The sequence below is a fragment of the Syngnathus floridae genome, chromosome 11 (genome assembly GCF_059516105.1).
Source record: "Syngnathus floridae isolate MCC-2025c chromosome 11, RoL_Sflo_1.0, whole genome shotgun sequence".
Lineage (NCBI taxonomy): Eukaryota > Metazoa > Chordata > Actinopteri > Syngnathiformes > Syngnathidae > Syngnathus > Syngnathus floridae.
The window spans coordinates 3,955,733-3,969,525 of NC_142423.1; the positions used below are offsets into that span (position 1 = coordinate 3,955,733).

General features: G+C 43.0%; 1 protein-coding gene across 1 annotated transcript in view; it reads right to left on the reverse strand.

Annotated features, from left to right (window-relative positions):
* The window catches only part of quob (quattro b), a 15,830-nt gene extending 2,706 nt beyond the window's left edge, over positions 1-13,124 (reverse strand). The window contains exons 1-17 of the mRNA XM_088389440.1: positions 12,836-13,124; positions 8,064-8,261; positions 6,438-7,938; positions 4,950-5,153; positions 4,715-4,835; positions 3,977-4,070; positions 3,532-3,618; positions 3,348-3,464; positions 3,087-3,185; positions 2,847-2,995; positions 2,639-2,777; positions 2,451-2,567; positions 2,163-2,360; positions 1,187-2,064; positions 846-1,095; positions 553-642; positions 30-254 (exon numbers count right to left, since the gene is read on the reverse strand). Coding sequence (XP_088245566.1) covers positions 30-254; positions 553-642; positions 846-1,095; positions 1,187-2,064; positions 2,163-2,360; positions 2,451-2,567; positions 2,639-2,777; positions 2,847-2,995; positions 3,087-3,185; positions 3,348-3,464; positions 3,532-3,618; positions 3,977-4,070; positions 4,715-4,835; positions 4,950-5,153; positions 6,438-7,938; positions 8,064-8,261; positions 12,836-12,838 — 4,470 coding nt within the window. The 5' untranslated portion in view covers positions 12,839-13,124. The remainder of the gene's footprint in view (positions 1-29; positions 255-552; positions 643-845; positions 1,096-1,186; positions 2,065-2,162; positions 2,361-2,450; positions 2,568-2,638; positions 2,778-2,846; positions 2,996-3,086; positions 3,186-3,347; positions 3,465-3,531; positions 3,619-3,976; positions 4,071-4,714; positions 4,836-4,949; positions 5,154-6,437; positions 7,939-8,063; positions 8,262-12,835) is intronic.
* Between the last annotated feature and the right edge of the window lie 669 nt (positions 13,125-13,793).

Sequence of the window (13,793 nt, forward strand, 5' to 3'; positions counted from 1 at the left end):
GTAATGTACAACAGTGGAGTTGTCCTCACGTCACAATGGCGGATGGCGTCCATGGCCAGCAGATTGTTGCCGTGTCTGAGCTGGAAGTGAACGACCTCCAGGGCAGCTTTGAGTTCGGCCAGCTCTCTGACTTGTCCTGGTGTGCACTCCCTCATCATGTCTTGCAGCAACAGGCTGTACTTACTGATCCGCTGCACCGGTTTCAGTAAGTAAGACCACAGGTCCATTTTGTCCCTGAGAGCCAGCTGCTTTTGCTGGTGGGCAAGGAAACAGGAGAGATCTTTCAAAGAAGAGTTACAACACTAAATGAAAAATACCTTGAGATGATAATCCGGGTGTAAGAGTTTCTTGGCGGAATACCAATAATAATATTTGAAGAAGTGCTCGTCACAAGTCCTATCAATGCATGAATCATGTTTGCATGCTAACCAGGAGCATGTAAGCCAAAAATCTCCACCCTGACATTCTTCAAGTAGACAGTTGGGGAACCATCCCTCCGCTCATGTTAAAAAAAAAAATGCACGATTGAATTCAAAGTAAAATGTGATTCACCTTGAAGAAAGCCTTTCCATGATTGATGAGAAGACTATCAGACTGTGGTTTGTTTTTGCTGTAAAGGGCATACAGAGCAAAGTTTTCTCTCTAAAAGGGGGAGGAAGGAAAAAATAATACTATTAGATAAGAGCCTTATCACGCTCCACACTTCAAAGTCAAAAGTGTAGTTTATAATATTTCACAATTTTAAGATTGCGCCACACGTTAATCTTTAACAAATATAATTTATTAGTAATATGTCATTGTGATTTCTATAGAATTCTGTGGAAATGCCTCGTTGCTTCACGTACATGTCGTAAGAAGCAGCGCCCCACCCTGAAGGGTTCATTAGCGCAGTTCTCCAGCTCACTCATGAAATGATGGTGGTGGAAATCATGCAGTTTTTCCAGGTTACCAAAGATGCTCCCTTTCTGGCCCCTGAGATCTTGCGGTACGTCGCTTCTCTCCAACTCGGGGAAGTAGTGCTCCCGAACATAGCCTAGAGCTTTTACGTATTCCCTCTCTGTGGACAGAAGCTCCTCCATGATCTTTTGTAGTTTCCTGAAAGTATGATTATAACGGAGAGAGTGTGTGTTTTAGAGTTTCCTAGACAAGACGTCACTATTTTTTAAATTAAGGGAGTCTAACTTACAAAATATTGCTTCCATTGTCTGTTGGGACGACGATTGTCTCCTTATTATGGCAACTCAGGGTCGAAGCTGGATGTTCTTTGGTGGGACCTTCCTCATCGCCCTCTGTTGATTTGAAGCTCAGATTCTCGGAGTAGGAAGAAGGCAGGCTTTGGAGAGGCTCCGGGTTTTGTTCTGACGTTCGCTTACTCGTCTGACAGAGCGGCTGTTTTTCATGAAAAGGTGCAAGAGCAAAGGCGAATGGCGAATAAGTGGTTATACACGATCCCTCACTCAGGGAGCGACTCAAGACTCGGTGCCGAGAAACGTCGGCCTCCGTTTGAACCGAGGCTGTTCTCCTCAGATCAGCCTCACTGCGATGCCCTCTTGGCTTCCATTTTGTTTCTCCCTTTCTTTGCGGTAGAAGCTTCAGAGCTGGAGGTTCTCTGTTTTCATTCGCTTTCAAGGATGCAGCTTTGGTGTGTTGATTTTGAGGGATGTAAACTTTTTGAGAATTTGCATGCTGGGTCAGGGAGGATTCAACCTCCCTCATTTCAGTCTTACTCTCCATTCCTCCAGTTTGCCCATGAGTGCTTACAACCATGGTCTGTTGGTTGTGCTTCTTATCTCTGCATGTCTTCTTCTTCTTCTGCATCTTCTCAAGACACTGCCTGACTTCTTGGCACCGCACCCAAGCCGCATTCCACACTTTCATCGCCCCCGAGGATCCCGATCTTAAAGAACAGGCCTTAGATTTCAAGGCCTGGAAATTCCGGGTGGAGAATTCATCACCTAATCTCTCTTCATACATCTGCAGTGTGCTGAGATTGGTCTGAGCCAAGTAACACTCGTGCTCTACCTGCTCTAAAAAATGACTGCATTCCTTGGCCAAAGCACAAGCCTACAGAGAGAGAGAAAAAAAACAAAGCTTTTAAGTTAGCTCATGTCAGTCAAACTTGGAGTGCAATTAAAAGTCACAAGCAAGATGGCGACTCCAACCTGCTCACAGAAGCGGTGCACTTTCACAAGCGTGGTGAGTTCCTTGAGTATCTGCTCCGCTCGGGACATAAAGTCATCGACATTGCACTTGAATGTGTTGAGGACTGTCTGAAAAACATCCACCACGGGACTGGACGGACTTGAACCCACATTTTTTTCTGCTTCACTCACGAGAGAAAAGGCGTGCTGTTGTTTTTCCTGGAAGAAACAATACGGAGGTTTTGGACATTTTATAGACGCAGGGATGTTTTTTTTTTTTTTTTTCAGTCACTATGAGGATGTCTGTACCTTTGCTTGAAGGAGGAATGTGTCGTACCGCTGCAAGATGTCCTCAGTGTACAAATGATCTTTTTGATCAAATTCCTTCAGTCTATGTTCACCTTCTTCGCTGAACCACACAGCCGACTGCAAAAAAAAAAAATGCCACGGCAATATTAGCGACGTTTCGCCTCACGTTGCGTCCGAACTCACAGTACCTCTTTAATTTTTGCATCCATGTCTCGGAGCACAAAAAGGTACTCCAATTGCTGAAGTGATTCGTTCGATCGCATCACCAGCATGTGGAGCTTCTCCTCAACCTGGTTGTACAGATGTGTCACCGACTCCAGAGCATCTCTGCAACGACACACATGCATTTTTGTGTTCACCAAGAGGACAAACGTGGTACTACGCATTGTGAGCTACCTGTAGTCTTCAGACTGTGGAAAGCGGAATTCTTCCCTCTTCATTCTGGCCAGCACCGCCCCACCTTCTCTCTGCAGGGTCACCAATCGAGCATCCTCCAGCACCTTCTTCATCGAATCCCTTTGTTCTTGAATGCATTCACGAACCTCCTGCAACAGGAAAACATTCATTGAGTGATCAAAAAAAAAAAAAAAGAACTAGGACTCATTCAGTGCAACACAAAATAAATATTTCTTTTACCTGGGCTGTGTCCATGACATTGACTTCATTCACTTTAGTAATAGCCCTCTGTAACAAACTGTCAGCCTCGTGAAGGTCACTTATGAAAGAAACCAGTCTCTGAAATGGAATGTATTTATGCTTTAGTGGAACATAACACAGTAACTGTCTGGAAGTAAAACCCCAACATGCTGTCATTCACACAGGAGTTACTTTTGTTAAAAAAAAACAACAACAAAAAAAATGTCCATCATTCCTGACATAACTATTTTTTGGCATTACCTGATGGAATTGGAGCCAATCTTTATGGCTGTAGGTGAACGTTCCTCCCAGTTCAGAGGTCAACTGTGAAGCGTCCACTGTCTTGTAGAGTGCTTTCATAGACGTCACCAAGTCCATCTAGCAGTGAGAACATGCAAATGGTACGGAAATGCACAACCGTGCGACTGACTTTGGTGTTTCTTACCTGCAGACCAGGCTGCTTCTCAGGGCGTGGACATGTGTCTTTATCCACCAGCATTACTACACTGTGGACAGCGTGCAGTGCTTGCTCCTGTTATGAACAGCAGACTGTGTGTGGCTCTTGTGTACAAGTCATTCATTGCCATTTTAAAATGTTGTTTGTACTTCCCACACACTATAAGGACAAAAATACTTGTCACACATTTTAATCCCTTGTGCGTTAGGCTTCTTGTTACCTATTAATTAAAATTTGTCATTTGTGACAAATGCTCTTCTGGATATTGGTGCAGTAATTCCCACACACAAGTAATAATTCAAAGAATGTTCCCAGAAGAGTGAGGTGTCGCCCCCTAGTGGATGCAAAACATCCATCCATGCAGTTTCTTTAGTGTGGATGGATCTTTCACTTTTCAGTCTTTTGTGCCTTTGTCTCCTATTGTTATTCTAACCTGTGCCATGAGCAGAGCTTTGTAGAGTTGAGGCGGAGGAACTTTTTTCCTGGCATCAACGACCAAAGTCATTCCCAGCTCCTGAACATCTTTCCTAAAAACAAACAATGAGTCACCTGAGGGCACATTCAAGCATGTTCTCTTCCTCACAAGGGCCTTTGAGATCTGTAATTATCTTTTATCGCTTTATCTCTCTGTGTCTGGGAAACATATTCTTGCTTTGCCGCGCCCATTACAATGGCCTGGATGCTCTTGAGTTAGTTGTGCCTACGTCAGGGATGTGTGCTAATTCTAGCAGGGCGGACTTGCATACCAGACAGTTGGCAGCCAGCCTGGCTACAGTACATACTTTGGAGCTGTGGCTTTAAAGAGGAGAAGGGCGCTATCAATTAGTTCTTGAGCTTCAAGGACTATGTGAGTGCCAGGGTAAACATAAACCACTGTTGAAGTATTGGCAGAGAATAAATGGCAAAGTTAAATAAGTGCATTCTGCTGCCCTCTTGTGGCACAAACACTTATTACATACTCCCACATTTGCCTCCCTCAATTTAATACAATCAACTAGTGGTGAATTTTAAAATCTTTATATTAAGCATGCAGCAATTTTGTATACTCATAAAAAGCAATGGAGTGTAATACTGTTAAAGTTCTTCACCAAACAATTTTTGACCCTTAAAGGCCACCACACTAGTAGGACTGACACTGCAAGCTTCCAAAATATGATTCTCAATGCAGCACCTGGGTATGGAATGGAGATAGAGGAGTAACTCGCATAGATTCTGTGCAGATGGAGGAGATGAGGTCCATTCCTTATCACAGTGAACTTCCACCACTGCACGGCCAGTCTTATCCCGGCTGCCTGAAGGTGAGCAAATAAAAGGAAGTACAGAAAATAATTGACAAGGTTAATATTGGCCTCCATAAATGCTGCCTGCCGCTCATCTTGAATTGTTCAAACATTAAGACAAAGTACCTGGTAAATAAATGATAGCTAGTTCAAGCAAACCACCAACGGTTTGAAGAGTGGACTTCAGACTTTGAAGAGATTGTGGCGGCGGAGTAGCGCTAACAGAGGTGAGTTGAGAGGAAGATTTCTCATCTGTCTTTGAGTTTTGCAATCTCAGATGCGGTCCATTTGAAGTGGAGGGAGTTTCGATTCCGCTTGGCTGGTGGGAATCTGCCAGTAAACACAAACGTGCATTTTGAAGCCGCGACATCTATGGACAGTTTACAGTCATCTATTAACCTAAAACGTATGTTTTGGGAATGTGTGAGGAAATGTGGCGTTTCCGGAACAAATCCTGAAAAAGCCTGAGGGAGAACATGGAAACTCAACACAGGAAGCCACTAGCGCGACTAGAATAACACCACTTTTAAGGGACTCAATGATGCTTAAGCTTCTCAAGGAAGTGATTCCATATGAATGAACTACCATAGGATCAACGTTTGTGATTTTATACTACCGTATTTCCCGGTCTATAAGGCGCATCTAAAAACCTAAAATTTTCTCAAAAGCCGACAGTGCACCTTATATATGGACCAAATTCCTAAATTTAATCTGGCCCGAAGCATTGTGTCATGAAATCAATCATAAGTGACCCGCTGAAGACTATGAATCATGAATCAAAAAGACTATGGATCATTATTTTGTGATTTTAAAGTAATTTGTTGCATCTGAAGTTGAAAAAAATAAGAGAAAATGGAGAATGATTTGATTTGGATTAAAAACCTGACATGATGCATTAATGGTGCGCCTTATAGTCCGGTGCGCCTTATATAAGGACAAAGTTTTAAAATGGGCCATTCATTGAAGGTGCGCCTTATAGTCCGGTGCGCTTTATAGTCCGGAAAATACGGTAGTTACATTGCAAGCGATGACTCTTGGCAGCCTTCTTTAAACTCAAAACACCTGGACAGCTGTGTGTAAAGCTTTTCAAATGTGGACATGCTCGCTGTAACTAAACACTGCAGTGGCCCAGATAAAACCCGCCTTTGATTTCAAAAATCTTAATTGCTCTCTCCTCTGAGCCAACAAAGATTGCTCTGTGCTTTCTGCCTTTGCTGATTTAATAGTCCGTGACATGCTTATCTCCGGTCAAAATCTGGCCACGCATCCTCTTGAGGTGCAAGGGATCGTGTATGTCAGTGAGACACAAAATGGCTCTTCTGGCATTTTATGATGTCCATCTGCACAGTAAATTGCAGAGCATTAATTCATCACAAGCTCTCTGTTTAAATGGGGTGGAGAAAGCCATAATTGTAGTGATATAAATGCAGCCATATTACAAAAAAATTATTGAGACAGGATCCATTGAAGATAAACCGCCGTTAGATGAGCCTTAATGATGTGTGTCCTTTGCAATATAATGAGACTATTTGCAAATGTTCTCAAGAAACTCTTTAGAAACATGACCATTAACAACAACATATAAAAGAAGGACATTTCATTTCAACTTCTTACCTTTTCTGTAGAATTTCAGTTTTTCCAGCTTGGTGGTCACTTCATCTGGTAGATCCGATTTTTTGCACTGCATCATGCTACTAATTGTCTCTGGGCAAATATCACTGTGGCTCCTGTTACTGGGTTTGTAGAAATGTGGACTCCCTTTCGGAGTGTCCGATACAGTCGACAGAGACCTGACCTTAAATTTGTGTTTGCCTGATGATTTCATAACATCCACTTTCTGCTCCGACTTCTTGTCGGGATCATCACGCATATCTAAAAATAGCCCAGGTCGCTCCATGTGCTCAGACTGAGAAAGAAGTTTGGTTTGAATTTTATGACTGTAACTTAAGCCAGGGGTCGACGACAAAATAATCGGTGATTCTGTCAAAATGTCTTCTGATTCAGAGCTTGTGGGGAGATTTTTGTGACTGGAGCCAAATATTTGTGTTATTGGCTCACAGTAGTGCCTCTTTTGGCAGACGTGGTGGCCTGACATGGGCGTATTACAGTGGTTACAAAACTGTCCAAGTTTATTGTTTTGCTCCAAATCTTCGCAATGGCTGACCTCCTCTAGCGCCGCAAGGTCAACGCTCCCTTTTTCTAAAGGGACGGGGTTTCTCAACGCCGCGAGGTAAGAGTCTCTGTTCCGACACTTGATGTCTTGCTCTGAGAGGTCCTCCCCCAGCTTTCCCTGACTGCAAGGCATACAAGGTTCTTCGGCATACTGTAGAGTGCGGCCGCAGAAAACGCTGCTGGCCAATGGCGCGGACGGCGGTGGTCTGACAGGTTTGATCAAGACGGATTTTGGTGGATTTGAACGGCCGTCGTGTTTTGTTACTTGTGCAACATCCACCAAGTCGACATAATCGCCTTCAATTTCGAGATGGTTGTGGCTGTCCCAGGTGTTAGGGGACACCCAACCAACAGGTTTTATTAGAGGTTTGGAATAGGATCTGGGGATTCTTTGATAATGTTCTAATCTCACAAGTTTGGAAGAAGAATCCACAGGTCTTAGAGAAGCTGACATCCTATCTTTGAAAGGTTGAACCCGAGCCTCCAGCGGCAGAGTGGATGCGCCGTAAGTGGACGGAACTGACATTGGCTTTGGCTCAGGAGAAGCTTCCTGATGAGTGCTCATAACCTTCGGCTTGTCCAAAAATTCTGGGACGGCCACCTCTGCCCACTGTAACTTGATGACTCCTTGGTCCGTGCAAAGTAAGCAGCGTGACAGAGGAGTCCCCTGGCGTCCATCATTGATGTCCCGCAGCCAGTTTTCAGTGAAGATGCATGGATAGGAAGTCTCAGGAATGGGGGTCTCCTCCACTTCCCGACCTCCGGTTTCCAGAAGGCTTTTGAGGACGATACGAGCCGCCTGCTCGCCAAATGCTTCCACCTGGAGATAAAAGTCTCCAGGACGCAGCAGTAAAGGGTTCACTGGCGCTAACTGGACGACGGTTCGGTCATGGAGGCAGAGAGGCCAGCCCTCACAGCGGAAAACCACATCGGAATATCCAGCCTGGAAATATAAAAGCAGAGTTTCATCGAACGTGTCTCCATCTCTTGCCTCGTGAATTTGAAATAGTCTTTGATTAGCTTAGATAAATAGATTTAACTTGTGATGGAGTTTTTGGTATGACTTACACATGCCGCCTGCTGTACACTTTCCAGCAGGTGTTTGGAAGGGATAAGGAAATCAAGTAAACACCGCAAGGCATCGCCATGGTAATGCTCCTCGATGGTGCGGAAGAGCTGGCTGAGGACGATGGGCGCCGTGGCTTCAAAAGGCGGGTAGAGTGCCGAGAGGGCGCTCTGGATGGATGAGTCCAGAGATTCTGGATTCTGCAGAACCACAACAAGAAATGATTGAGTTCAATTGTAGTCACTTTGATACAGGGTGAACGGCTCACAACGATGATTTTAAAGTCATGACCGACGCATGATCTTAGTTGCTAGCTACAGCATGTCTGCTATTCATACGATCGCATCACAGTGCCCAGCTGTGTTAATCTCCCAGACCCACAAAGAAGCCTGCTTTCAGCCCCTTCCTCATTTAGGCTGACAGCCACACCAAGACCAGAGCCTGACCCAGAGTAAACACAGTAGAGCAGCTTCAAAGACCTCACACTGCTTGGGCTGGGACTGATGCTGGTGTGACCATGTTGGATATTCGTGGCACACTGAGAACTGAGGTCATAGCTGTTTTTCACTGAATGCTTCGGTAAAGTCTTCAATTTTGCCTTAATATGCTATGTATTTGTCAAATTAACAACATTTGATCTGTGAGGATTTAGTATCTTTCATAGACAGCATGTGCTAAGTAGAAAAGAATGTTTCCTTTTTTGTGTGTGTGCACATCTGTAACAATAGATTATCTAAAGGAGAACAAAATACCTCCGAGTCTGGCTTTTGAGCAGTAATGCATCACAGCTGTTCCAGCTCCACTGTATGCATGTGAGCCTCAAGTCACAGCTATTAAAACATAACACTGGGAAGTGGCTTTTTCCCATTGTTAGAGATTTCAATTGCTTCAAAGTTTGGTTTGGCACATCTTGTCATACCAGAGTAAATTCATGTATTGTGTCAATAATGATTCGAACAATACTGTAAACGCAGTGGCCGCTTTTCATAGTTTCACTCCCACAAACAGCCAGAATGCAGCGTTCCGTTGGATTTCTATCCCGGCCTTTATCAGAGATTGGTGAGCCGATGGCCACATTCCACAGCCGCCTCCTTTCTTCCCACTATTGCCCATGTTGCATGCAATTTAGCTCGGAAAAGGGAGTCGGACTCCAGCAAAGCTCTTTGTGTCTCCTGATTTAACATACTGGTGTGGACAATTATTAGTAATAAAGGTTCCTGCGCTCTTTTTTTTGTCCTGTCTGCCATTTAAGACGCCCTGGGGCTATTTTCAGCCTTTGTTTCTCCATATTGCCTCTGGCTTTGCGTCAAACAAGCCGATTCGAGCTGTTGTATAAACAAGTAGTCAAGATCTGTACTGCAGTGGCACTTTGCCATTAGCCACGAAGAAGGGGAAGGGTTAGAGAGGCTAAACTGGCCTTGCTGTGATTGTAGAGATTAACTAAATGGACACAAGCTCTTGGGACTCACAATGCATTTGCAGATGTCATCACATCCCCCCCAAAAAAGATTCTGGGAAGAAAGTGACCTCCAGGCTAATGTTAGTTAGCAGCACAAACACGTATGCTGCATGTAGGGACAAGCCAGTACATCCAAGGGCAATATAGGAAAACACCAGCAACTCAGCCGTGACAACAGATACTGACAGTATGGCAACAGAGTGCTGATGTCGTATAACGCCTGGGCATGTTTGCTAAACAGACATGTGCTCAGTGATGTCAAAAAGGAGAAGGAAATATATGTCAAGAAAGTTGTGAGACAGGGCTGAGGGCCGACAAGGCTTTGAGAAATGGCTCAATCTCCTGCAGCAAATTGAAATTGCTATTTTTTTAAGGCTGTTGTAAGTCATGAGAATCACCATGACTGGCGCGGTGATTTATTATTTTCTGACATTATCTAGAATGATTGTTGTTCACATGGGCTTGAAAAAAAAACGCTTTAATAAGCACATTGGGCTAGGGTTGGCTCATTTTTACATTTGAGTTATATGACATAGTTGTGTTTTTTTTTTTTTTTCATATATATATATATATATATATATATATATATATATATATATATATATATATATATATATATATATATATATATATATATATATATATATTCTGATAGACATCATGGCAGGGTTGCGAGAATAATACCCGTATGGAATCTGATAACCAGAGATAAGAATCAGGCCTCTTCCAAATCTGGGTACAAATCAAATTTGCATCGGTTATCTTCTAGTATGACTGCAGCAAAACTGCAGACTGTTCCCATCAAAATAAGCCGTAAACATGCATGCATCCAAAATTTGTCATTTGCTACCTAATGCGTTACAAAAATAAAACAGTAAAAATGAATCAAATTAATAAAATGTGCTTTAATATATACTTATCAGTTTTAACTGAAGTGAAAAGTTTTGTAAAAGTTATGAAAAACAATTGCTAAAACAAGGCCCCAACCCTGAATTCCATTTTGACATATTTTCAGTAAAAATAGACCAGGAATAATCCTTTTCAATAAATCATGTCATCCCAGCCCACCCCATATAATCATATACACTTGTAACTGGGACCTCCATGCTGCTCTGGCTCCTCCACTCTTTCTTCCTCCGAGCGGAAGGGAGTTACACTTGTCTATGCGTGCGATCTATTCTTGTTAACATCAGCAGACAGACGCTCCATCCCGAGATGACATCTTAAATCCTTTTAGCCGATAAAAAAGCCCATCTAAGACTGTACGTTGCTCCCGTACACACGGATGCCAAAAATGAAGCAAATTCCTTTCTTTCAGGATTAGTTAGTATTTTCTATTTGTGGAGCGCAGTTTGTAACAAGAATAGGTTAAGTGACAACAAACGCAGATATCTAATTGGTTAAGCTAACATTTGAATTTACAAAAGTAAGGACCACCTCATCACTATAGCAACAGTACAGGAAGTGAAAATACAAGAAAACATTTTGAGGGTATCGAATGTTAAACTGAAGAATTTGTTTCAGGGCAGGAGTCCAGTCCAACTCGTTTATTCACTCGCTTAATTATTTTCTTATGAACTATGAAATTCTTTAGCCCGGCCAACGTAGTGTAATACTGTTGGTTTTAAAACAAACGTGAAACATTTGGGCCTACTCGTTGAACTCCGGTTGCAACACATATCTGCTATTCACTCCACAAAAGTTTTGTTTTGAAAACATTGCAAAGCACTTGACTCACTTTTACGAAACCGAGACAACGGACAAAGTCAAACGATTGCCCACAGCTCCGAAATGTTTGCTTTTCTGATTGAAACAAACGGGAAAAAAAAGGACTTGGCTTATTGAGTTGCACAAGGTGCGTTTGTCACTAGAGTTGGAGCAGATGGTTTTCGTGGATTTGTCGGTAGGAATTTGGCAAGTCAAAATGGCCAGGAAGTACGATTTAGCTTCCAGGGGTAGCTGAGATATCTTAAAGTGAAGAAGTGATGACATGTTGCTGGCAAGGAAGCCCAGCTACTGATGCACTAGGAGAGATGAATACCGACAAAGTAGGCAATGGACTACATATGAAGTGTCATTCATTGATCATTGGTGAGGGACAATTATATTTGTACCATGGCTAAATTTCAACTGTTAGTGTCTTTTTGTTTGTTGACCAGGTTCTTATTATGACAATAAGATGAACAAGAAAAGGCATTATGGATACTTTTAAGGATATTTTTCTACATGATGCAATCTGTAAATTAATGAACCAAAATGCGGAAAAAGATGCCTCAAGTTAAACAAAACTTAGGAGCTCAATAGATATTCAGCTGACTGAGTTCCAAAAAATTAACTTCACTAATTTAAGTCATTAACGTTGAGTAGTTTAAGTTTGACATTTATGGCAACAATGTTGGTTAACACAACAAAACAAAATTCCGAGTTGTCTTTACTTATAATTTCAAAATATTTTGTTGAATTGGCAAACTTAAACATTGTGTTGCCTTAAAATTTGAATTTCAATCGATTTACCTTTTCTTTGGATCTGGGCCCTTTTATGATGCAAAGATTAAAAGTGTAATGACAACCATAAAATGTGAAAGATGACTCGTGACCAGATGTACAACCAGTTACAATTGTTACAACCAGTTACAATTGTTACAATTAATACATTTCAAACCTTCATTCATTCCAGCAATACTTTTAAAAGCACATTAACAATGACAATTTTGGTGTGTGCAAAGAGTGATTCGAGTTTTTCTATGATTACAAAGCTGTGTTGTACAGAAATCAACTTTTATTTGTACTTCAGTGCAAGTTTCTTCCTATGAACTGTTGAACCGCAAAGCTGCAGAGGTATTCATACACCCAGAACTCCCTCCACTTACTAAAGAATTTGGCCCATCCGCATGAATTGAAGTCTTTTAAAAAGTGAAGGACTCGAGGAAGCTTAACAAGAGAGCCTGCGCGCTGCTCTTTGTCACTCTTCTCACACTCCAGCGGCGTGAGATGCTGCGGGCTGCTGATGGGAACCAGTCCCACCAACTGTGCTGAGGACAACAAAAACTTTTCTAGTCCTTCAAGTGACATCCACTTTTGTGTAGCGCTGCTCACTGCTACTGCCCTTGGGTGGGCTTCATTTGTATTTCGCTGTTGAAGTTAGGTACAGAAAAAGGAATCTGACTTCACTTGCACACACACACTTGACAAAGACAAAGAGACAAACATGCCTAAGCTAGACACTCATGCTCTCTCCCACTAGGTCAGTGGAGCAACGGAGTTTTGAAAGCAAGCTGTAACAATAACACCCCAAAAACAAATGAGTGCATTTACCATCTTCACAGAAGTTTCTCCTCCAGCAGGCAGCGACTTTGATTGTAATCCTCTGCCAAGACGCTCCCCGGGATCAGCCCAGAGAGCCTTGCCATATTTAGAGCGCCAGCAGAGGAGCTGTCGTCTATTATACTACATCCGCATGACAATCCTGATGGAAAACTGACTTGTTTCCTCATCGACAAGCAGTGCGAGGAAGAAAAACAAGTTGTCAAGCAAGTCTCCCCTGTTCACGGCTCTCTGGCTTCTCTGAGAGTTTCCAGGGGTGAGCAGGCAGGGAGAGAGAGAGAGGGAAGGGAAAGAGAGATTGTTAGAGAGGGGGAGGAGAAAAGCTTTCTTTTTTGGAGGAAATCCCCCTGGAGGCTTTTCAGTTTCTTGTCTTTCTCACACACAAACACACGCACACACAAAGTCCGTGCTGGCTTTATCACACACCCAAACACACAGACATAATATCACCCAAGAGAAACAACCCACTCTGCACAAACACCAATGGCATGCATGGCTGTAAATGCAAAGAATGGATTTGTTATGCGTTGACGTGCACAAATGTACACACCATTCAGTAGAAGAAAGCAAGCAGACATTTCTACGTGGGCCCCTTTATTCTATTTTAATCGAGCTGTTTTTCTCAAAAGTCTGCCTCAGGCTTTTTCATTTCCTTCATTGGGTGATTGTCTTCAAGCGCACAGTCCAGCCTTTGACTGCAATCAAAGAGGAGACATGAGAGGGGCTTCCTTGCCTCGGGCAGCGGGCTAACCGCCTCCACATTTGACCTGAGGAATGCGGTGGTCTTGCCTCCAGACCTTTTTTAACATCTGGCCTCGGGAGAAGGCAGAGTGTTTGAAAGCGACGTCAGCCCGCATCACGTTCTCACAAGGGAAGACTGACAGGCCTTATTTCTCTCGGCTGGCTGCCAGAAAACGAACGCAAGCGGATTCGTTTACACTCGCCTCGG